The 22,518-nt window shown below is 48.0% G+C and overlaps 9 protein-coding genes across 9 annotated transcripts; 5 read left to right on the forward strand and 4 right to left on the reverse strand.

Moving 5' to 3' along the window:
- Window positions 1-79: 79 nt before the first annotated feature.
- Window positions 80-1,225, reverse strand: DFL_007844 (uncharacterized protein; the record flags this gene model as incomplete). The annotated part of the gene is made up of 1 exon (XM_067637490.1): window positions 80-1,225. One exon carries the CDS (start codon window positions 1,223-1,225, stop codon window positions 80-82), a length of 1,146 nt encoding a protein of 381 aa, XP_067489002.1.
- Window positions 1,226-2,979: 1,754 nt separating this feature from the next.
- Window positions 2,980-4,563, forward strand: DFL_007845 (uncharacterized protein; the record flags this gene model as incomplete). The annotated part of the gene is made up of 1 exon (XM_067637491.1): window positions 2,980-4,563. The coding sequence occupies one exon, from the start codon at window positions 2,980-2,982 to the stop codon at window positions 4,561-4,563; it is 1,584 nt and encodes a 527-aa protein (XP_067489003.1).
- An 861-nt stretch (window positions 4,564-5,424) lies between these two features.
- On the forward strand, window positions 5,425-6,939 carry DFL_007846 (uncharacterized protein; the record flags this gene model as incomplete). Its single annotated transcript, XM_067637492.1, has 1 exon — window positions 5,425-6,939. One exon carries the CDS (start codon window positions 5,425-5,427, stop codon window positions 6,937-6,939), a length of 1,515 nt encoding a protein of 504 aa, XP_067489004.1.
- Window positions 6,940-7,974: 1,035 nt separating this feature from the next.
- Window positions 7,975-11,275, forward strand: DFL_007847 (uncharacterized protein; the record flags this gene model as incomplete). Its single annotated transcript, XM_067637493.1, has 7 exons — window positions 7,975-8,023; window positions 8,149-8,327; window positions 8,531-8,563; window positions 8,774-9,968; window positions 10,035-10,130; window positions 10,183-10,368; window positions 10,425-11,275. The coding sequence occupies 7 exons, from the start codon at window positions 7,975-7,977 to the stop codon at window positions 11,273-11,275; spliced, it is 2,589 nt and encodes an 862-aa protein (XP_067489005.1).
- A 1,124-nt stretch (window positions 11,276-12,399) lies between these two features.
- DFL_007848 (uncharacterized protein) lies at window positions 12,400-14,036 on the forward strand (the record flags this gene model as incomplete). Its single annotated transcript, XM_067637494.1, has 4 exons — window positions 12,400-12,534; window positions 12,612-13,089; window positions 13,144-13,523; window positions 13,593-14,036. 4 exons carry the CDS (start codon window positions 12,400-12,402, stop codon window positions 14,034-14,036), a joined length of 1,437 nt encoding a protein of 478 aa, XP_067489006.1.
- Window positions 14,037-14,593: 557 nt separating this feature from the next.
- DFL_007849 (uncharacterized protein) lies at window positions 14,594-15,256 on the reverse strand (the record flags this gene model as incomplete). Its single annotated transcript, XM_067637495.1, has 5 exons — window positions 14,594-14,674; window positions 14,739-14,785; window positions 14,854-14,959; window positions 15,066-15,081; window positions 15,234-15,256. The coding sequence occupies 5 exons, from the start codon at window positions 15,254-15,256 to the stop codon at window positions 14,594-14,596; spliced, it is 273 nt and encodes a 90-aa protein (XP_067489007.1).
- A 617-nt stretch (window positions 15,257-15,873) lies between these two features.
- Window positions 15,874-17,500, reverse strand: DFL_007850 (uncharacterized protein; the record flags this gene model as incomplete). The annotated part of the gene is made up of 3 exons (XM_067637497.1): window positions 15,874-16,181; window positions 16,244-17,301; window positions 17,367-17,500. 3 exons carry the CDS (start codon window positions 17,498-17,500, stop codon window positions 15,874-15,876), a joined length of 1,500 nt encoding a protein of 499 aa, XP_067489008.1.
- Window positions 17,501-17,976: 476 nt separating this feature from the next.
- On the forward strand, window positions 17,977-19,531 carry DFL_007851 (uncharacterized protein; the record flags this gene model as incomplete). The annotated part of the gene is made up of 4 exons (XM_067637498.1): window positions 17,977-18,352; window positions 18,430-18,645; window positions 18,725-18,799; window positions 18,885-19,531. The coding sequence occupies 4 exons, from the start codon at window positions 17,977-17,979 to the stop codon at window positions 19,529-19,531; spliced, it is 1,314 nt and encodes a 437-aa protein (XP_067489009.1).
- Window positions 19,532-19,824: 293 nt separating this feature from the next.
- Window positions 19,825-21,292, reverse strand: DFL_007852 (uncharacterized protein; the record flags this gene model as incomplete). The annotated part of the gene is made up of 4 exons (XM_067637499.1): window positions 19,825-20,435; window positions 20,497-20,670; window positions 20,741-21,059; window positions 21,137-21,292. The coding sequence occupies 4 exons, from the start codon at window positions 21,290-21,292 to the stop codon at window positions 19,825-19,827; spliced, it is 1,260 nt and encodes a 419-aa protein (XP_067489010.1).
- Window positions 21,293-22,518: the final 1,226 nt, after the last annotated feature.

A 22,518-nucleotide genomic window follows, 5' to 3' on the forward strand; every position in this document is an offset into this window, starting at 1 on the left:
GATAAAGAATTACTCTTCGAAATTGGATGATAGATTGAACGATCAGAACGTCCCCACCTCGTTAATAGAGTTTGGAAGACTAAATAAACAACCTGAGTAACTCTACTAACGCCATCATAGCCATTGCCTGCCCATAAGGCATACTAGTCCTCTCGATATCTAGATAGTGCTTTAAATCCCTCCCCATCCCTGTCCCAAAACTTGTATCCATCAACTCTCCGTCTTCTCTAATCTTCCCCATAACCCCCTTTACCGCCTTAATAGCAACTTCTTCATATTCCTCCCTCTTCAAATATCTTTTCCGGATTCCCTTCAGCATCCCATATGCAAACCCCGCTGACGCCGAAGACTCCAGGTACGATCCTTCTTCCTCACTTACATCCAACAAAGTCCTCCATAGTCCTGTCTTTGCGTCTTGTAACTTCTTCAACGCCTCACACTGTGCATTTAACACATCCACCAAGAATAGATGAAAATGATCATCTTTCGGTAAATCCAGCAGTTCGAGTACATCTGGAATTGCAATCGTCAACCAGCTATTCCCTCTCGCCCACCTCGCCCTTGCGAAGTTATGACCCAATCCCCCCTTCGCATCTTTATCAAACTGCCAGCCGTGGAAGAATAATCCTGACCCGGTATCAAAAAGATACTGTATATGAATCAAAAACTGCCGCTTCCCTTCTTCGATATAATGCTGCCTATTAAATATCTTTCCAATCTTGATAAGCGGCATGACAGTCATCATCAACGTATCATCCCACAGTTGATTATAATTCTCCTCGAGGTAAGTAATATGCTGCATCCCCCCAAACCTAGTACGCGGTAGCTCATACATCGCCCACTCCCCCCAACTATCCAACCAAGGAATAAACGTCTGATCCCTCGTTTCTTCATACAAATACGCAAGTGTCAAAAACGGGGACATGGTGTTTATGTTCTTTGTTGTACCTTCTTTGAAGCGGGATGAAAACCAGGATGTGATGATTTTGAGGGTTTCTGCGGAGTTGGTTTGGGAGTAGTATTGGTAGAGGCCGTAGAGGCCGATGCCGTGGGTCCATTCCCAGTCGTTCCAGCCTTTTGTGTCGATTATGCGCCCGTCTGGAAGGGAGAGAAGGAAGTGGCCCGAGGCGTCGGTTATGGAGATTAGGTTGGTGGTTAGGAGGGAGATGTAGGAATGGATTTGGGAGGAGGTTAGGGAGTGGAGGCGGAGGGGTTGTTGGGGCATTTTGACGTCTGTGGAGTCGATACTGATGGTCAGTATGCATATTAGAATTCAGGATATCTTTTATGGCTATACCTATTAGTATCCTCTGTCAACGACAACAGGCTTTGGAGCGCAGGGTGACTTGATCTGAAATATTATAATTTATAAGTATTTGTATCTAAGAAATGACACTACAACGGCTGAATAATTGAAATATATCAATATAAATCGAGACTCCCCGCCTTCAAGATTTGGAATATGTTATCGCAGAGCATCAGCGACTCTATATCCTCGGTTGCGCATCTATAGCCGCCAGAAAACTTCGACCCCCACCACCAATCCATGAAGCTCCTCAAGTCTTTCCGAAGCATCATAACCTCGTGGATCCGGGGAAATCCCCATTCAACCCTTCGTCACGAGAAATTCGGGGGGAAGCCTGTTACCGCTGCTGGAATCAAAAATCCTGATCTGCTACATTAACATTGCGCATCGGCCTGCAAGCCACCTCGACAATCGGTAAATATAAACTTTTCTCGTCTCGAATCCCTCAATTCGAATAAAAAGAATATGCGAAACCGTGAATATGTTGCGAAAGGTGTGGGACCGGCAATATACCACGGAAACGTCAAACGCCGCACATGGGAAGTCCTGTTACACACGCAAAACTAGTCATCGTCTTCAAATTGAAAAAGCATGCACGCCAAAAATCCCGGAATCTTTACTACAATAAGGAATAGTGGGAAGCAAAAGCAAGGCTAAATGTTCCCCCGCAACCCCACACCCCGGCTGAACGGGGAAATCTGGAGAGGCAAGTCCACGAATCGCGCGGTGCCAAGGATTGAGGGTACCTAGATGGAAAACCATCTCGTAACGAAAACTTCAGACCATGGATTTTGCATACTGGGATGGAGCAATAAGCTTTTCCTAGCTTGTTAGTTTCTTGGATTCCGCGATGGCACAGCAAAGTCGGAGGGGCGTTACTTGACAATGGTATATTTTTCGGTAGAATATGCTCCGCGATGGGACTCGAGACGAGATTTTGTTGCAGCTGGGGGTTTTTGGCCAGGAGTTTTTGAGCTCGAAGAGGCAAAGAACTGATTTAGGTTGGCAGACGACTGGGGGCATGCGATTGCATGGCAAGACGAAATTCAGGATGGGATTGATTTGGCGCTTGGAGGTCGTTATTACTTTTTATTGAAATTTCCAAGGTATCTTCGCTTGAACCGCCCTCCATGACCTGCGTATGATTGTCGATAGCTATCTAGAGATGAGATCCCCTGGTACTTGTCTCATACACCAAGTAACAAGATTTCCCCAGAAGATATGGCCCCATATCCTCGGATCGAATGGATTAGTTATGAATTGACCCCGCGAACTCGAGACGAGATTTCGCTGTTACCGATCATCAGGAGGTGCGGAGAGGAGCCATGTGAATGTCTTTGACATGCTAGAAACCTGGGGTGCGGACCCGATACTCTGGATCGTCGTTTCGAGGACGGGTAAATGAAGCATGCTGTGATACCATGATGATAGCTAGGCAGCTATAGATATCCACAATGGTTGGGACGAATACCATCCTTGACAGCTTATTGCCTTGTGCAATGGCGAGAGGTAGAATGATGGGTTGAGTATATATGGATGGTCGTTTCTCCTCCATGTTCAATTCTACCCAGGATCAGGCAATCCCTCCTCTTGCGTCCACCGCTATCAGGCTTTCCCTACTCTTATCATTGATAGCTTGAGCTTCTCTTGTAATTCGACCCATATCCTACACCATGGCGGACAACAATATAACCGCCCACCCCACGAACGCAAATACGGTCCAAGCCGACGAAAAAACCGAAATCGCCCATCTCGAAAACGTCACTTCCCACGATGAATACCCCGAAAAAGACTGCCTCGATTACGACCGTGTCGACAAAGAAATTGCCAAATACGCCGACCCTTCCCGTGTCGTCGAAATCACTCCAGAAGAGAATAAACGTCTAAAACGCATGATCGATAAACGAGTTCTCGCGGTCATGGTTTTCACTTACTTCCTCCAAGCGCTGGATAAAGGGACCCTATCCTTCGCTTCAATAATGCATATCCGTGAGGATAACGGACTACATGGTCAACAATATTCATGGTTAACGACATGTATTTATATCGCCATTTTAATCGTTGAGTATCCTATCAATTGGGGCATTCAACGAGTCCCTATTGCGAAGACTTTGGGATGTGCGATTATCATCTGGGGGTCTATTCTTGCCCTGCATGCCGCTACGCATAATTTCGTGGGACTTGTGATTGTTAGAACGCTGCTTGGTATCTTTGAAGCGGTTTGTCAGCCTACGTTTGTGGTATTGTCCGGTATGTGGTATAAGCGTGAGGAACAAGCCGAGGCCGTTACATTCTGGTATATGATGAACGGTGGACAGCAGATTGTTGGGGGTTTATTGGCGTATTGTTTTACGTTGATCAAACCCGGTGGACCGTTAAGGAGCTGGCAAGCACTGTTTATGACCTACGGATGCTTTTCAGTTCTTTGGGGTGTCTTTGTGTTATATTGGATGCCGGATAGTCCTATGAGGGCTAAATGTTTTTCAGAGGAGGATAAGGCATTGATGATCGAACGGGTTAGGTCGAATCAGACTGGTTTGCAGAATAAGAAGTTTAGACCGGAACAGGTTAAGGAAGCTCTTATGGATCCTCAGTGCTGGTGTTACGGTGGTATTCAGCTCTGTACGACGTTGCCAACGTCCGGCTTGGGAGCTTTTGCGAATATTATCATCACGGGCTTCAACTTTACGATTTTACAGACGCAGCTGTTGGCCATGGTTCTCGGTGCGGTTATTATTATCGTCCTGCTATCTTCGACATATATCGCAAAGAAGACGAACCAGACCCTCCTCGTCATGGGGCTCTACGTCATCCCCTCCTTCGTCGGCACGATCGTTCTGATGACGGTTCAAAACCACAACCTGGGTACCAAAGTCGGTCTCTTAATCTCCTACTACATGGTCCTTTCCTTCTGGGCTGCTCAAAATCTTACAATGTCCCTCGTATCCCGTAACGTGGGTGGACAAACAAAAAAGACCGTTGCGGTGGCAATGAATTTTATATTCTGGGCTACGGGGAATGCGATCGGACCGCAGGTTTTTCTCGATAGAGATAAGCCGAGGTATTTTATCGCGTTTTCGACGCATATGGGGTGTTATGTGGTTTTGGTGGGGATTATTTTTTATTTGAGGTGGCATTTGGCGAGGCAAAATAGGGCTAAGGAGGAGTCGGAGGGGGGGAGTGAGGTTAGGGGTGTGGTTCATGGGTTTGATGATTTGACGGATAGGCAGAACGTTAATTTTAGGTATATTTACTGAGGTATCTACCGGAACGCTTTGTAGATAGTACTTTAAGAGTAATGAATTGGATGATTAGTTTTGTATCGGTAATTGAATAGTTCGCAGTGAATTTGATATAAGACTTCGTAGCCTCGAGTCGAATCTCGACATCTAGACGGTTCAGCCAAATGGGTTGTGTTGGTGTTTATTGTTGTAAATTTTGTGTTGTCGCGCCAAGAACGCTAACAAACAGGATGTTTCGCATTTCGCAAAATTATTTTTCACAGTCGCCAACATACTGCCAGTCTTCGACAACCTTCACCTTCCATCAAACTACCAACCACCAATCCATTCATCATCATACCCTACCGGGAAACCCTCGCTATATCTCCGTAACTCTTACGCGACTATTCTTATTCACTTTGTAGCCAAGAATTATTTGCATCTGCGGGCTGGCGCATACTGTCTCTTGCTTGACCGGGGCGTTGCAGGAATCTACAGCGTCCACCTGCATCCCACCTCACATCCCACCAATCTCATCATTACCTTCTTTTTGCTCCACATCTTATCAGAAAGTGATCGTTCACTCTCACACGACTTCTCTCATCACAATTATCTGCACCACACCTCACAACTGCAGATTTTCCATCCGTCCGACCATTCAGCTCCCTCCACGCCATCGACCTAAAAGCAAAAGTCAAAAGAATACATCAAGAATAATTATTTGTCTCAACTCTGGTAATCCTTGCTACGGGAACCTTTTTGGTTGGTCGACTCTTTGGTCTCAGTTTTTTACCGTTGCTGAGGCTGAGGTATACCAATTCATTTACGACACAGAACGAGGAGAAACAGAAGGACTATAAATCCGCCACATTCCCTCAACACATACCCTCCGCCACGATGTCAGCATCAGCGGATACCTTCGAGGGTCTCAACCCGGCACGGTTGGCCATGTTACAACAAATGGAGCAGGTAGACGAAAGGAGAGCTTCACGGCAGAATAATCCAAGACGTGGTGGGGGTCAGAGAGGGGGTAGAGGGAGGGGTGGAAGAGGTGGAAGAGGGGGTAGATTTGGTGGTGATGGGAATGAAAGTCCCGTGGGAGATTTGAGGGGGAATAAGAGGATGAGGGCTGATGATGATAGACCTGCTTTTGGTGGGGAGAGGATTGAGACTGTAGGGAAGAGGATGGTGTTTGAAGATGATGTTGAAATGGCTGCTTCTAAGGAAAAGAAAGAGCCGGAGGCGGAGATAAGTAAGAAGAGAGCTTCGTCTTCTCCTTCGTCGGACGAGAACGAAGAGAGGGAAGTTAAAAGGGCTAAGAAGGTGGGCAAGGAGAAGAAGGGCAAGAAAGATAAGAAGGACAAAAAGGACAGGAAGAAGGAAAACAGGAAAGCTGATGACGATGAGACTACGGCCGACCCACCTGCTACGAAGGAGGACAAGCAAGACAGAAAGGAAAAGCGAAAGTCGAGAGACGACGAGACTCCTGCCGGTGTATCTTCGAAGAAGAGCAAGAAGGAAGAGAAAAAAGACAAAAAGGAGAAGAAAATGTCGGGAGATGGCAAGACACCGGCCGATGCATCCACAAAGAGCAAGAAGGAGGAAAAGGAAGCTAAGAAAGCCGAGAAGAAGCGAAGGAAGCTGGAAAAGCAGGAGTCAGAGGAGGACGCTTCGCATAAGAAGCAGAAGAACAAGCAAAAAGCCGATCTGGAAGAGCCATTGGAACGACATGGCAAGAGGAGGGAGGACGACGATTCCAGCAGGGCAAAGAAGAAGTCGAAGAAAGATCACGACACGGATCTACCGACACCACCTACCGAAGAGGACAAGCCCGCCGAGAAGGAGTCGAAGAAAGAAAAGAAGGCGAAGAAGTCCGAAGACACCGACCTACCCACTCCCGCCGCCGCCGCCGAAGAGCCTACCGAGAAAGAGGCCAAGAAGGAGAAAAAATCCAAGTCGGATAAGAAGGAGAAGAAGAAGGACAAAGCGGAGCCGGAGCCGATGGAACCTTCCTCGAAGAGGCGAAGGTCTGACGGGAGCGACGAAGCTCCCAAGACCGAAGAGGGGAAGAAGCGAAAGAAGAGGGTCGACAAGGGCCCTCTTCTGGTCGATCCGGAGATGCCCAGACTCTTTAACTGGGAAGATGAACCGGAGAAGACCCGGGGCACAAAGCGTACCGCTGGCGGGGCCGCATGGAATGCGGACCTTTTGGAGGGCGGGGACGCCCGCAGGGCCAAGTTCCTGCGGCTGATGGGAGGGGGGAAGGCGGGGGCGGAGATCAAGCCCAGCCCGGCATCGAGTATGTCGGCTGCGGCATTGAAGAAGCAGCAGGAGGAGTTGGCGAGACAGAGCGAGGCGGCGATGGGGAGGAAGGACAGTGGGAGGAAGAATATGGGGCTTGGATCGGGCTAGATGCTCGACCCGGGCGGTGGGGTACCGGAAGAGTTTTATTATCTGCGCCCGGTCTCGAGGCTTGAGTTTTATGGATAGCCGCGTTGGCTCAGACAGATGTATAGTTGAAGTCAAAGCAAATAATAATTAATGTCGATTTCACTTTTATTATTGAAGCCATTGTGAGAATTAACTAGAATTCGAGAATATAATTTTGAAAAGTGACTTACTAAACCCAGTTGAGTAGTGGCTATATTTGGTTTGCGGTTCGGCGAATGGATCAGGCAAGGAGCACTAGCTTGCTGCATCCAGGAAAGCTTGACCCAGCATGAGCAAGTACGACATGCCGTAGACAGGAACTTGTACCTTGATTTACTCACCTATCTGTCCTTTGCTAGCTAGTCGATCCTTTGAGCGCTGTTACTATACCTCTGCCGCCTGTCAGATTTGCCTATCCGCTTTTTTTTTTTTTTTTTTTTTCTCCTCCCTTTCCCTTTCCACCTAAATAATTTAAGCCTGTAGCTTTTACACAGCAGCATAACCAGATATATAATCTGATAGCTGTAGCAGGCAGGCCATTACCCCCCACTTGAGAAATATATAGAGACTGCATGCAACGGTCGTATGTACGCTCGTGTATGGTGTTTTACAATTGATAGAGTCCAGCAAATCACAGGCCCTGATAGGCTGTACTCCCTAGTCTGTCTAGGGCTGTCCTCTGCCGTCCTGTTTGAGCACCTGCATTCCCATTCCTGTGATATCTTCCTTCCACTGTCTCTCAGCCTCTGCTCCACTCCACTCCGTATCAACTACCACCATCCTTCCCTCCTTCGTCGCATCAGCATCGACACACACACACACACACACACCACATACACACAGACATACCCTGCAATCGCATCACCATCCACCAACTTGCACCAACATAGTAGCATCATCCGACTATTCTTTTCTTCGAAAATCGCATGACATAGTACACCTGTATTCGCCTCTACTCCTAACTCCTAACCAACTACATACACCCAGTTTAGGGGCCTCCCTTTGACACCGCCCACAATGCCTACTGGTTTCACAGAATCCTTCTGGTCGCCAGACTACGCTGGAGGTTCGCACCACCCCTCCTATCCTTCCCATTTTTCGGTGGATCCGTCTCTGCTCCGCTCCGTTCACAAAAAATCCCGCTGACCTGTCATTCAACCTACCCTTGTACGTTCAAAAATGCACATATAGGTCTCGGAAAGCTTTTCGCAAAACTTCAACAAGGTGTCATCGAGAACCAGCAGGTCCTTACCATCGCCCGTCTACGAGCCGACGCCGAAGATGCCTACGGCGATAAATTGAAAGGAATCGCGCCAGCTGCTGAGCGGCCGGATGGTTTTGCTAGGGATGAAGGAGCTAGCACCAGGAAGGTTCGTCATCCTTCAATCCAGCCTACGGGATTCGTAATTTTTCTTACTCAGGGGATCTCGGGATTTCTTGGTGGGACGTTTGCTGTGCTGTCTGTGCTGGCAGGGGCCTGTTTTTTTTTATGGCAGTTCTTTTTCCTAGCTGGTTGAGGCTGAATATGCTGGTGTGGAGACTGGCTGACAATTTGGTGATATTCTATTTTTAGGCATACGAGGGGATCAAAAAGGAAATGGACTCGGTACGTTGCGATATCTTCCCAGTCTAGCTATTCTGGCGACACACTTGCAGCATTTAGCTTTCCGGAGCTCCATCGCAAGCTTGGGCTGGTGGTTGAGTTCATGGTGTTTTTGACTTTGCGACAACACCGATTCCAAAAACCCACGTGAACAGAATTTAGGCTGACGGCGACGGTTGATCGAAACGTTTTGCAATTGATATACGAATATAGGCTGGAGAAAGTCACAAAAAAGTCGCAGAAAACATCCGCAAGCTGGTCATCGAGCCTTTCTCGAAATGGGCCGAAGCGCACGAACAACGTGTGGAAATGTCCCACGACGACCTACAGAACAAAATCCGAAACCACGATAAGCAGACCGAAAACGTAAAGAAGCTACGAAACAACTTTTTCAACAAGTGCAGACTGCTGGAGGATTACGACCAGGAGAAAGAATTGGGATTCCAGAGCTTGAGCTTGGTTGACAAGGCTAAGGAGGCCAAGGCTACAGCAAATGGAGAGAAAGACGTTGCAACGCCTTCATCTGCGACCGCACCGACAGCCCCTGAAATCAAGGTTGCAGAGGCAGAAGATGATGAAGATTCGTATGAAATCGGAGATATGTTTTATGCACCATCACAGCTGAAGAAAATCCTTGCGGCTGCTTTGGATACCCTGCCGATGCACGAGGTCAAGGTTACACTCCTAGGAACGTATCAGAACTGTACTCCGGGAGACGTGATTGTCCAACATCTTCAGAAACATCTCGGTGCCACAACCGTCAGTGCGGCTGAAAGAATCGGCCAGGATCTCATCGGTCACGGTTTCTTGAGATTGGTCGGTAACATGGGGAATACCTTTGCTAACTCGTCGAAAATGAGCTATCAATGGAAGCCCAAAGCATTCGAATTGGCTGGAAAGGCACCAGCGCCTGTGCCTGTGCTACAGAGAAAGGGAACCTTGGCCAACATGCTTTCACCGGTCGAGGAGGCCGATGATTTGAGCCCTGAGAGCCCTGGAAATGCCTTGAGCGATATGTTCAATAGATATCTCAGTCAGCCTCGTCCTGGCGAGACCCAGTACGACAAACTGAAGAGAGAGGCCGCTGAAGCAGACGAGAAGTACAAAGGTGGAGTTCAAAAGCTCGATCTCATCCGTTGTAACCTCGAAGAAGCCATGATGGATCACTTCAAGTTCATGGAGAGATGCGAATTGGACAGGTTGAAGGCTATCAAGGCCGTTATTCTCGACTTTTCGGGTGCCGTCTCAAACGTCATCCCCACTCTGCAGTCGACCGTCGACACCATGATGCTGTTCCAGGAAACTGTTCAGCCAGCTGGAGATTTGAGGTTTATGATTGATACCTATAGGACCGGATCCTTCTTGCCCAAGGTTACTACGTATGAGAGCTACTATAACACTGCTGGCGGTAAGAGTGACACTTTTTTTTTAAAAAAAAAAATTGAGAGTTGTAGCTAATGATTCGGGCGAACAGACCAGACCTATGGTGTTGATTTGGAGTTGAGGGCTAGGGGTGATCGTAAGAGAGTACCTCTTATCGTCACCTCGATTCTTCAATACCTTGACAACCGTGAGTTTCCACCTGAATTTATCATTTTGGACCAATGCTAAGAACACCGTAGATTACCCTGATCTCGAAACTGACGAAGCCCGACGTGGAATTTGGACGGTTGACGTTCCATTGAAGGCCACTCACCACCTTCGAAATGTGATCAACAACGGAAAGTCAATTCCTAGAGACGTCTTGGAGAAATATGACATGCCCATTGTCGCTAGCGCTCTCAAGCTCTATCTTCTCGAGCTCCCTGGTATGTCAATATTTTCCGATCCGAAGGTGAATTGTTTTATGCTAACGAAATTTAAGACTCCTTGGTTTCCTCCCGTGTCTACGATGTCATCAAGACCATCTACCACACCCATGGCGGCGAGGGTGACGACCAAACCCGTCTTTCCGTCATTCAGAACACCCTCGGCGGTCTCTTGCTCGCCAACATTGCCACCCTTGACGCTTTGGTTTCCCACTTTACGCGTCTGATTGAACTCACATCCGCCGACGAACAGTACTACACTGACCTCAGTGCTGCTTTCGCCCCATGTATCCTGAGACCCCGCGTGGAGAGCATAGTAACCCTCCACGACAAGCACGCTCAGCGATTGTTCCGTGACCTTCTATCCCATAAGGAATTGATCTTTGGTGAACTCAAGCGTGAACGTTCTTTGAATGCGGGAAGAAACCGTGCTCCGAGCTCGACGGATGAGTCCGGTCGCAAGGCGAACGAGCAAGCTCGAGCTCGAGCTGTGATTGCCGCCCGAAGCCGGCCTTCTTCTCCGGCCACAGCATCGCGCAACAGACGGGACTCTTCGAGAGGCGGTGACTTCCCCAGGATACCAGTCAATCCGACACAATCACCCACAAATAGTGCCTCTTCACGCTATAGACAATCGCTCGAGGTTCCCGGCCTTGGCGGTTTAGGAGACATTGACCCTCAGCAGGCTGCCTTTGCGACCCAGGAGTCGTCTCCAGCGTTCGCGCAGACAGCAGAGACTTACGAGCAAAGTCCCGAGGAAGATGCCCCACCATCCGATAACAAACTGCCGCACCAGCCACCCCCAAAGGCGGAAGACGGCTTCAGGAGGGCTTCGCGGGGTTATCAGCCACGCAGGAATATTCGGCCCGAGGGTGTTAGCTTAAGCGATAGGCCTATTGAGGATTAAGAAGTTATTTTTCCGAACTAGGGACTTTTCTCTATGGAGATTGGCCCCTATCCTCTTCTTTTTACTTCTTTTCCTAGTGACATTTTGCAGTCTCTTCTTTTTCTCTTCTTTTTTTCCAACGGAATTTCATGTCAAGGACTTAATGTTTGCAAGAAAAACACATGTAACGATTTTTGGAATTTTCTTACTACGATTCACGTGAACTATATTTGACTTTACTTCTTCCTCTTCTTTCTTGAATGTTAATCTTTCTTTAAAGCTGGTCCGGACGTTCCTCGAATCCGAAGCCAAAGACGTGGGAGCGTTAATGCTATCGATAGGAATGCAAATGCGACGGCGTGTGCCTTCCCGCATGGGCCAAGCCAAGAATGCTAGTTACGATCATAGACCCTGAACGAAGATGCCACGGGAAGGAAACATGCCACATGCTTGACCACCTCCCTTGCACATGGCGACGGATGCGTCTTTTAACTGGCCGTTTTCTGCAACAAGTTATTAGTCGAAGCCGCCAAGTTTTGCATTCGATTCATGACCATGCGCGCACACAGGATATTAAGTAATCGATAAGGGAGGGATGTTATTATTTCTCACGGATGGCGGAATTCCGCCCGAGATTTGACGTAGCCCCATCTAATATAAGGCCCCGCAGCCAATGAATCCCCCATGACATCGTTCGTTCCGCCGCCCTTCCTGCTTGGGCCATGACTGACAAAGCGGCCGGGTTTTAGCCGGGCTGAACGAAATTGAAACCCAACAGAACGCAGAGTTCTACATATGTAAAGGGTCTTTTTTTTCTTTCCTGTTTGGACTCTTCGTTCTCGCTTTCACCTGCTGTTTGGACCGTCGACATGATGTAAAGAGAGGGTTCACTTCCGCTCATTATTACCCTTCTGACTTTTTCTTTTTTGACTTTAATTACTCCTTGCGTCTTCCTTTTTCTTCTTTTTTCTGGTTATAATTGTTTTCCTTTTGCCTCTGCTTGTCAGCTCCGTTCTTGTCAGCATTTTCCATCCTTACCGTTATTACCGCTACTGCTTGCTACTATTTACAATCCGACTTGATATCCACACGGAAGGACAAAAAAACCTCAACAGATGATGGAAAAGGACGGGCCTTCCGACGCCATGGCGACTACTTCTGCCCTTGAGAATCCGGGGACATGGCAACAGACGGCTGTCAACCGCATCCGTCGCCTCTCGTTCGGAAATAGCCTGCGCCACTACTCTCTTCCCGAGGATGAGGAGCAATTCCTGGAAATGGTACATACGCTCTTCCTCTTCCGCCGTACTCTTGAGTTACACAATCAATCTAATGTTATGATGATATGATAATATAGCTAGACGACTTCCTAGCAGACCTCGAATTCCGTCTCGACCACTTCGAAAAACATCTGGACGCCTCAATCGACGAATACCGTACCTTGGGAACCGAAACCTTCGACCACCAGCTCGAAAAAACATATACCACTTTATCGACAATTCGATCGGAATGCAGTCGTGTATCAGACGAAATGGTCGCTCGGGGCCGGCGGAAAGCAAGGCTCATTGTTGACATTTTGGAAGCGAGTTATAATGAAGCATTGATCGCTAAGGGTGTCTGGGAGAATGATTTCCACGAGAAGGCGAAGGCCGGATTGGCCTTTTTGAGTGAGATGCTGGTGGAGTTCGATCAGAAGGCGCAGGCTAGCATGGATAGAAAGATTTCGAGGGCGAAGGAGAGGATTGAGAAGGCGGTCGAGGGGGCTAGCGAGTTGGCGGAGAGTATCGAGAAGGCGATCGTTAAGGCGAGGGAGGGGAAGTTGTTACAATATGCCGGTGAGTATGCTGTCGGCACGTCGGTTCGAAAGGATGTTAACATTGCATTTCTAGACCTCCCGGCACCCTGGAAAGTCAACGCCCACATCCTCTCCGGCTACCGTTTCTCGGAGAAGAAGCTCGACTGCGTCCTGTCAATGTTCACACACATCCACAACGAAACCTGCAATATCTGGACTCACTTCCTTGGTTTCCTCGGTGTGCTAGCTCTGGCGTTTTATCTATACCCGGCATCGTCGAACTTCTCGATCCATACGACCGCGGACAAATATATCAATGCCTTGTTTTTTTTTGCTGCCGCGAAGGCATTGGCGTGTAGCACCATTTGGCATACGATGAGCAGTATTGCCGAACTTACTACCATGGAAAGATTTGCTTGTGTGGATTACACGGGAATTAGCCTGCTGGTCGCTTCTAGCATTCTTACCACCGAGGTTTGTCATTAATTCGCACCCAGTTCTCCGATTTTTGTACGGGCTATGCTGATATCGAGTTATGAATAGTACACCGCCTTCTACAACGAACCCATCTCCCGCACCCTCTACATGTCGTTCACCGTCATCCTCGGCACCATCGGCGTAATCTTCCCCTGGCGTCCGATATTCAACAGAACCGACTATCGTTTCTTCCGAGTAATGTTCTACGTCTCCCTCGGTGCCTCGGGCTTCCTCCCGGTAGCCCAACTCCTGTACACCCGCGGTCTATCCTGGTGTCTCGGATTTTATTTACCGATATTCAAGTCGTTGGGTGTATACCTCGCCGGTGCGATGATTTATGCGAATCAGATACCGGAGAGGTGGAGCCCTGGGATGTTCGATTTCGTGGGCGGGAGTCATAATATTTGGCATCTGGCGGTGGTGGGAGGGGTGTGGTTCCATTGGTGTGCGTTGCAGGGGATGTTCGTTGATGCTTTTGAGAGGGCGGGGGTTTTGGAGAGGGTGGGTTAAGGTAGAGGAGGAGGCGTTCTTGATCTTACTTGCAAGTAGATGGCTATAGACGCTCATAGACGGCGGTAGACGGTTTTTACATTCGGTGGGACTGAAAGGCATGGATTCGTGTACATACTCTAGGGCATTCACGTTCACGATCAAGATTGTAGATAGTAATCAGGGGGGTATTGCATAACGGGATGGCGAACTGAAATTCAACGACGAGCATACATTTCTTACGCATCATTCTCTTGAAACCGTGGTATTTCTTGGTGAGGCTTTTTACGGGTAATTGAATGTCTTACTTGCTGCTTGAACTTCGGCGCTACCGTGATACTACCTGCCGTAACTTGGCTGGGATGGCGGTTCCGGGGTAAGCGGGAATACGTACTTCCGATGCTGCGTATCGGATATTAGGCGAAAATTTGAAAGGATGGATTCGGATTTTTGGTCGTGCGATCGATTACATGCCGGCCGATTAAAATTACCTGTTGTGAACGGTAACAGGCTAATCTTGGCTATGGTAAACAACGTGCAACAACGCCCTTGACCGCAAGCGTATGAATATAAGGTTTTCATGAAGGTCTTCGAATATTCAGCCTGACCCTCTCCAGCAACTCCTCTCTCGTGGCCGTTGGCGAGGGGTATAGATTCCTCTTTATTTTCAAAAAATAAACAATCAAGTCGGGGTTTTTCAGAAATTGGTTGCGAATAACTTACGAGTTCCAACCATCTCCTCAATTGGTCCATCGACCACGTTGACGGATCTGATCCGGCCGCATGTAGAATTTAGTACGCCATGCGTATTCGGATATGGGTTAAGGGCATTGCTTACCACCGGTGGGATCATCGGGTTTTGGAAAAATCGGCTGGTCGCCGGATCCGAAGACTGTAAACGCGGTGGCGAGGGCGACGATACCGCCGAAGGCCAGGACTGCGTTCTGAAATTATATCAAGATGTGAGTTTTTTGTTGTTTCCGACGGATATAGATATAAAATATATCTATGGTGTAAAGCAGAAAGGGAAGATTGGGGGATCCGCCGTACCTTTGAACTCAACATTCTATTCGTTTCTTGGGTATCGCGAGATGGGGACATCCCGCGGTTTATCAAACGGTCGGTTAGAAATCTCAAGCAACTTACGGACGTCTTGGTTTCGGGGGGATTTTGTACTCGAGGTACGCAAACGAAGGAGGGAGAGGATGTGTAAAATACCTGTCCAGCGTTGTAGGAGACATTGTGAGTTTTATATCACCAGCGCAAGCCCGTGATAATTGCGTTGATTCTTGTGTGGTAAAACTTGTCAAGGACGGCCGCCACGGGTGGTGAATGATTCACACGATGGAAGCGGAGAAGAGGACAGATCGATGAATTTCGGGTTTAGCGACAGTTCGTAAGCAAGAGGCGGTGAAGGTCTGGAATTCTTATAGCTTCGGGAGAGCGGTTAGATCTTTTTGAAACGTGCGTTCTTTTCGATTACGTGTTGACGGTAAAGGCTGCGCAGCTTTCAGCCTTCTGCGGGAGAAAAGCGACTGGCCTTGCGACGACGAATATATTAAAATGCGCATGACCCCGGATATGAAAGTGGGATAGTTATGGACTCGAAGCTAGGATGGTTACGGACTTGGCTTGCGAATCATTTCTTATATGAACTATTTCGGGGCCAGGCTGCTGAAAGAATACCATGAATTTCTCTACGCCTATAAAAATACAAAATAATGTAACGAAAAAGCTAAGCCATGGCCGGTGCCAAACACTGTAAACGCTACTTCATCGGAGCGGCCAAAAGAAGCAAGATGATATGAACGCTCAAAAGTCTTCGCATGGAGAAAAATAACCCATGTATGATCTATCCTCACTTCTTCCCAAACTTCAACCATTTAGGAACTTTCGATGCAGAACCTCCACCACCGCTACTACTCCCTTTCCGTGCTTGATTTGTCGAAACTTCCTCATCGACCATTACCGAATCCGGTTCCTTTGGAGCTTCTAGCCTTCGTGCCTTTTCTCGGTATTCTGCCGATAGTGGATCTTGCTTCTTGATGGAGGCGTTGACGCTCTCTTTCCAGTAGAAATTTAGAAGCGTTGCGTGTGTTATCCCCAAGTCGACGATGATCCTCTTGTCGTTGGCAGGAATGGGGTCTTGTTTTGGTCCGGGAAGGGCTGTGGATATGGTGTTAGAAATCCAACGGTAACTCGTGTGTAAGGGAAAAGAGAGCACATACCGAGATGGAAGTCTGATCCGGGATTCCTCATAATACCCTTGACGAAGGCATACAGATCATCGGTTGTATCCGTTTGTGTGAACACACTCTGTACGATACTGCCTTCCGGAAATCTAACACGAATATCGACCTTGTCGACTGCCAACCGTCGAGCCTTCTCTTCGTCTGCAAGCTTTTGTTTCTGAGCTTCCGTTAATAGTCGCTTGTTTATCGTAGCGGCCTTGAGTTGAGCTTGGTATTGCCTAGCTTGGTTTATCGACATATCGTACTCTTTTTCGTCGACGTTTACAACAGCGGCCGACGGAACTGTGGAATTACCGGGGTTGAAGACGGAGATCTCGCGGTTGTTCGGTCCTACATCGGTGTTCTCGCGGTGGACAGGCTCTATCGGAGTGTTCGATGTCTCCGGGGGTGCGATTTGGTCTGGGAAGGTGGGAATCGGGTATGTTTCTGCGTCGAGTGCCGGGGTGGATGTAGCCGGCGTGGACGACTCCGGTGTTAGGTCTTCGGAGACGGGCTCTGAAGCTGATGTTTCGGCAGCTGTGGGTGCCAAAGCCGAAGCACTTGCTGATGTAGACCCTTCTGCCGTATCCGGCTTTGCATTCAACTCTGCAAATTGGATTATCGCTTCCTCGAATGGTATTGTCGTTTGGGTAAATTTGATCCGAAGGAGAGCAGTTCCCGACGTAAACCCTAGGGAAGCAAGCGATTTCTTCAGATCATCCAGAGAAGCCAGCTCCCGATTTATGATCTGGATCGTTGGCATCTCATAGTACAACCTCCCAGCACCCTGTTGGGTTCCATCCGGAACGGCTCTTTCGGTCAACATGAGCTTCCCGCCGGAGTTGTCTTCGAATTTCTTCAGGATTTCCCATAATGTGGCCGAACCAGGAAACTTTTCGATCATGCGAGGTATGGAGTTATCGATGAATTGTAGGGCAACTGTGATAACCGAGCCGGCTTTGCCTCCTTCGCGTCTGACGAGGTCTAGTTTGGCACCGGGGCCCAGTCGTGATAGTCGGAAGGGGAGTGTGAGGTCGACATTCGTTTTGCCATGTCTGAGGTAGGTGTATTAGCTCTTGCTCTTGATCTTGCTTAAGCATCTGCAAGCGATGATAATTACCGTAATGTAAAACTGTCAGCTGCTAGTCCGAACCTATCACAAGCTTGGCTGAGGACGTCATTTAGAACAGTTCCTGGTGTGACTTTGACGTTAAGCCGACGCTGGTTCGGACCGTTTACCACCACTGTCGCCATTCGGTAAGATTCAAGCTTCTTGGATTAAAGCTGTAGCTGTCGACCGGTTCTGAGAAGACGGCGTGAATGTAGGAATTCAAGATTAAACTGAGGTGGTGCAGACTATTTAAAGCTACGAGATATCCGGATATGTAGTGACGCGGTTTTGGGATTTGTCAGAAGCCTAAGGTTGATTCATAGCGGGATTACACGTCCTGTCAAGTCTGCCATAGATAGCTACGGCGTAACATACCCCACGACAGGATCCACCCGCGCCGAGCGCCAAGACCCCTCGCCCGCGCCTCTTCTGGAAATGCCGCATGGTGGCTGTGCAATAGTGGCGTAAACAACACAACTTTGTCACATAAGGCTGCATGTTCTCGTGGGCAGCTTAGAAGTTCAGCTGCGTCTCGACATCTCATCTGCATCGAGACCCTCGATATGCGTCGCAAACAATCTGTCAACGTCGACGTTATTCGTCTACTCTTACTATCAAAATGCCATCTCTTACTACCCTACCCCAAGAAATCCTCATGGCAATTGCTCTCAACCTTCCAAAGCCTCAAGATGTCAAGCATCTCTCGTCAACCTGCCAAATCCTTCGGCGCGCTTTAGGCATATCGAACCAACTGCTCTGGTGGAATATCTGGAGAAAAATATATTGGATGCCAGATACTTCTGCCAACGGCTTTTGCGAGACCGTTGACTATTGGAAAAGAGTAATGGACGTCCTTGTCCCACCGGATCAGAGGGATCCACTGGCTTGTTTCAACTGTTACGTCCAAGCTACGACTTGTCCAATCCATCCGATATATTATGGAGACAAGTTCTATCGTGGCTTATGCCTGATGTGTTTGGGTAAGAAATTCTGGAGTAAGTATGCAAACAACTAGTTTTCCTCTTCAGCTGGGGCAATAATATTGGCTGACATGGTGGTCATCGGCCTCAAGTTGTTGACGAGCTCCCAAGGGAATACTTGGATATTGTCATTCCGCCTGAGATGCATGCGACAACTACACCGCAAATCTACGAAATGATGCAATACATGGGCTTCCTCAGCAGCGGCAAAAACCCAAATATATGGGTTCGCAAGGCTGATGCAATCGCCTATGCGAAGACAATCCTCCCTCCGGAAGAAACATCTGAAAAGGGAGTTTTATGCATAGGTGGGCCTTTTGCTGGCACGAACTCTATCGTCGCAGTTATTCCCAAACTCGGAAAGAAAAGGCTAAAGGAACGGACAAGGAATATTTTCACTTACTGGACTTCCATCTCGGAGTTGGAGACGTTGCTTACGCAATGATCAACAAGATGGTGGAGGTATATTCGAAAGAATATATTCCGCTGCACGTTATCCGATCACCCGAAGAATTGAAAAAAATGCTCATACGCGACACAATTCAAGAAGCAAGGAACGGAGGCCCCTACGAAGACAAATTGGACTCGCACTTCATGTTAAGGTTCTCAGACCCCCTTCTTGTCAACTACATACCGATCGCCACTACTTTGAGCATCCACATCATCTACTTTTCGGCAAAGAAATACGAGGAACATATCATCAGCGGGATGTCAATATCCGATCTCTCAGCTCTCTATCGCAACATCTTGACTCAGTACTTCGGACCACCATGCGGGTCAAAACACAAATTTAGTCTTAAACTCGTATCCCACCCTTACGATTGTCTCTTAATGTCCTGGGTTCATTCATTCTTTCTGGATCAGTATACCGTCAAGATGGATAGGTTTTTGATTCATTCTCTGGAGAATCGCTTCTTCAAATGTCCCTTTTGTGGTACTTTTCTCAGGCACCCAGAAGTGGAAGAGTTAGATCGTAAGGATGGTATGGTTTATCTTTGTAAGAAGGAAGAAATGTTGGTGATTCATATACTTGAGGAACACCACGAGGAGTTTGAGGATTCTTGGGTTGGGAAGTATGTCGCGCCGCCAGATGTTTATGAAGATTTGGAAAGCGGTGAGATGGCAAAGGTGGATTGTGTGCTTTCTACGTGGAAGGAAGGTTCGGCTTCTTCCACTTGGGATTACACTAACTGATATTGCACTAACTGTCCGTCGTTTCCTGAGCGTAGTGGGGGATATACTTTATTTTCCTTTAGCTTCATTTCCCCATACCGTTACCGTGTGACAGGAACTATTGTCTCGTTTACGGAACCAGTGCGAAATAACCTAATCAAGCTTTTAAATTTTAATCTAACTTATCCTTATCGTTACGATCCAAGGTCATTCACATACTTAAGTACTTAGGCCTCTAATTGCTGAAGACTGGTCTCATATCAGCCTCCACGCAGTGGTCCCTCCGATTTAAAGGACCAATCATACAAGACGGATTAAAACAAAGTACCATCGCTACGAAGAACGATGGGACTAGACTTCGTCTCCGGCCTCTTCTTCGCCGCAATCTCCCTCCCAGACTTCCAGGTCCCAGCCTCCAAAACCTGCGCCATATTCAACGGAGGTGTGGTGTCAATCCTCGGAGCAACCATGGCATACAAAGCGTCCAATAATCCCAACGTCAAAGCCCTCCATTCAACGATAACATCATCACTCCCCTCAAACACCGGTAAGTTATCATTCGAAGCCTTGAGACCCCTCTCGAGTGATTCCTTTTTAAGCGTGAGAACACCGTAGTCGACGAAGAGACCGCCGTTACGGTATTCGGGGAGACCGGTGAGGGATTCAGCGTTAACCCAGGTTTTGTTGAGAATTCGGATGAAGGGGACCATTAGGGAGTACGTGAGCCATTGGGTCAGTTTGTGGAATGGCTGGATTGCGGCGGTGGTGCCGGGGCTTCCTAAGGTGCTTAACGGCCAGGCGTCACCGATTGCGTGGCTGTTGACGTTTGTGCGGTCTTTGGGCCAGCTGGGGATCAGAACGGCTTGTAGGACGTCCCAGAGTTTGAGGACGTCCAATTGGGCAGGGTCCCCGGCCAGGAGGTAGTCTATTCATATATTTTAGTGTTAGATCGAAGGTTATATCGTTGGACAAGAAGAGGGCCGTACCAACGAGATTGCCGGGTCTACCTTCAGCTCCGAATACATCTGGGAACTGAAGAAGTGATGTTCCCAAGCTATTCAGAAGACCGGTTCGAGAATCGACGCCAAGCATTTGATTGATCTCAGTAACCTGACATCCCTTTGCAAGAGTCTCGACCTTCAAGTTCTCCAAGCCTCGTCCTGTCAAAGAAAATCAAAACAGTTAGCATATCTAACTTGGAAGATTCATCGGGTGCGGTCTCATAAATACCATCAACTCTTGGAATCTTCCCATCCGTAAACCCCAGTTCGTTGAAAATATACAAGCTAGCAACCGCAATACCCTCGCTTCGCTCGTACTTATTTTCGGTACCAGGTTCAACGTATCGCCAAACGTCGCCGGCACCGGCGTCCAAAAGAACGGAAACGAAAAAGAGGTCGATCAATCGACGGCAGATCTCGACATCGTCGCATCCTTCTGCCTTCCATTCTTCGACTAGTTTTGTAACACGAGGTATGCCTCCAACTTCGAAATGTTGCCAGCGGCCATGCGGTGGGATGGTGTGGTAATTGTCAGGTCCGAAGTCTCGCTGTAACACACACAAGAGAATGTTAACAAAACATCCTATTCACAACAACCAACGATGAATTGGGGACGAGGCAGTACCTCAATGACAGAAGTCACAAACTCCGCGACCTCTTCCATCCGTTCCTCATGGTAATCAAAATGGGTAAGCTTCCCAGCCTCAGCTGCCTCCCAGACCTTCCTCGACCTCTCTCTTATCGCGCCAAGAGATAGCAAGTGTTTGGCTTCGGGATCCATGTTCTATTGTTTGCTCTCGCGAAAATCCGGGGTATGTTTGTTCTCATGCAGCTGATGCAGGATGCAGATACAAGGTTTCTAAGATCGATCGATCAATTAGAGAGGGAAGAGGATGATATGATATATTCCAGAGAATGGTTTAAAAACCCCTTAAGATAGGATTGGAGCTTAAATACAACTGGAATGCGGTTTCCTTCGGCTTCCTTGCACCGGACACACGCGACATCATGGCTAGCTCCAGCTCGATAAGGTGCCGAAGCTAGGAATCCGCCTACTGAGCATTCCCCTTGCTAGCTCCCTTGCAGCTTCTGAAAGTGGAAGTGTGTTGTCACGTGATTCTTCGGGAGCAGAATGACACACTTTCAACACATATTGTGGCCAACCGGCGTCTGGCTACGAGACTACCCTGAGAATACATTTTGGTGCAATTGATTGACTATCTATCTTCGAACAATAGCAATGTAGTCCAGGCCGTACGGTTTTGCTACTCAGTTGTCAGTTATTGATATTTCAATTTTTGTTTCCGGCTTTGGGAGCGCAGATAGTCGGGCCGTGCAGTCGCTCCTTTTTGTGCATAATCATTTTAGCTTGTTTGCACTATTGCAAGATTTCGCCGATGTACTTTATTGTCTCAGAGTTCAAGGTTTCGCCGTTATAAGTTGACACGGCGATGATGGTCTACAGATATTGATCCAATCAGTCTAGGCTAGCACTCTGCTAGGGTTTTTGGCATACGTGGTACTTACGTTAAAACCATGCTCAATTCCTCGAATCTCTGGATCTATACATCAATGTCGGCGGATGGATATTCGAAAACGCTGCAGTATGCATTGCTTTCACAGGTCAATCCGACGAGACATGATTGTATGTTGGTTGTAACGAACAAGTTCGAATATTCATGCGCCAGACCTATTAGAGTACCTTCGAACTGATCTTCCGGAACGGTCCTTTTGCGACAATATTCGGCAGCAGCGGCAGCTTCTGTAGGGAAGTCGTCGGGATCTTGAGATTTGGCGAGCCCTGAAAGGCTTGGAGTTTTGGCCTTACTTCGATTTCAGTAAGGAATATGAATATGGACCAGTGCAGCTAGCCCAAGCATAGAACACCCTCATCGATTCGAGGTTCACATTCTTCCTTATTAAGTTTGTCCCGAACGGACGGAAGGTCATTAAGTTCCTTGTGGCGTCCCACACGGAGTCGAAGTATGAATGGATGTTATCGATTGA

This window comes from Arthrobotrys flagrans (assembly GCF_004000055.1).
Source record: "Arthrobotrys flagrans strain CBS H-5679 chromosome Unknown unitig_8, whole genome shotgun sequence".
Classification (NCBI taxonomy): Eukaryota; Fungi; Ascomycota; class Orbiliomycetes; order Orbiliales; family Orbiliaceae; genus Arthrobotrys; species Arthrobotrys flagrans.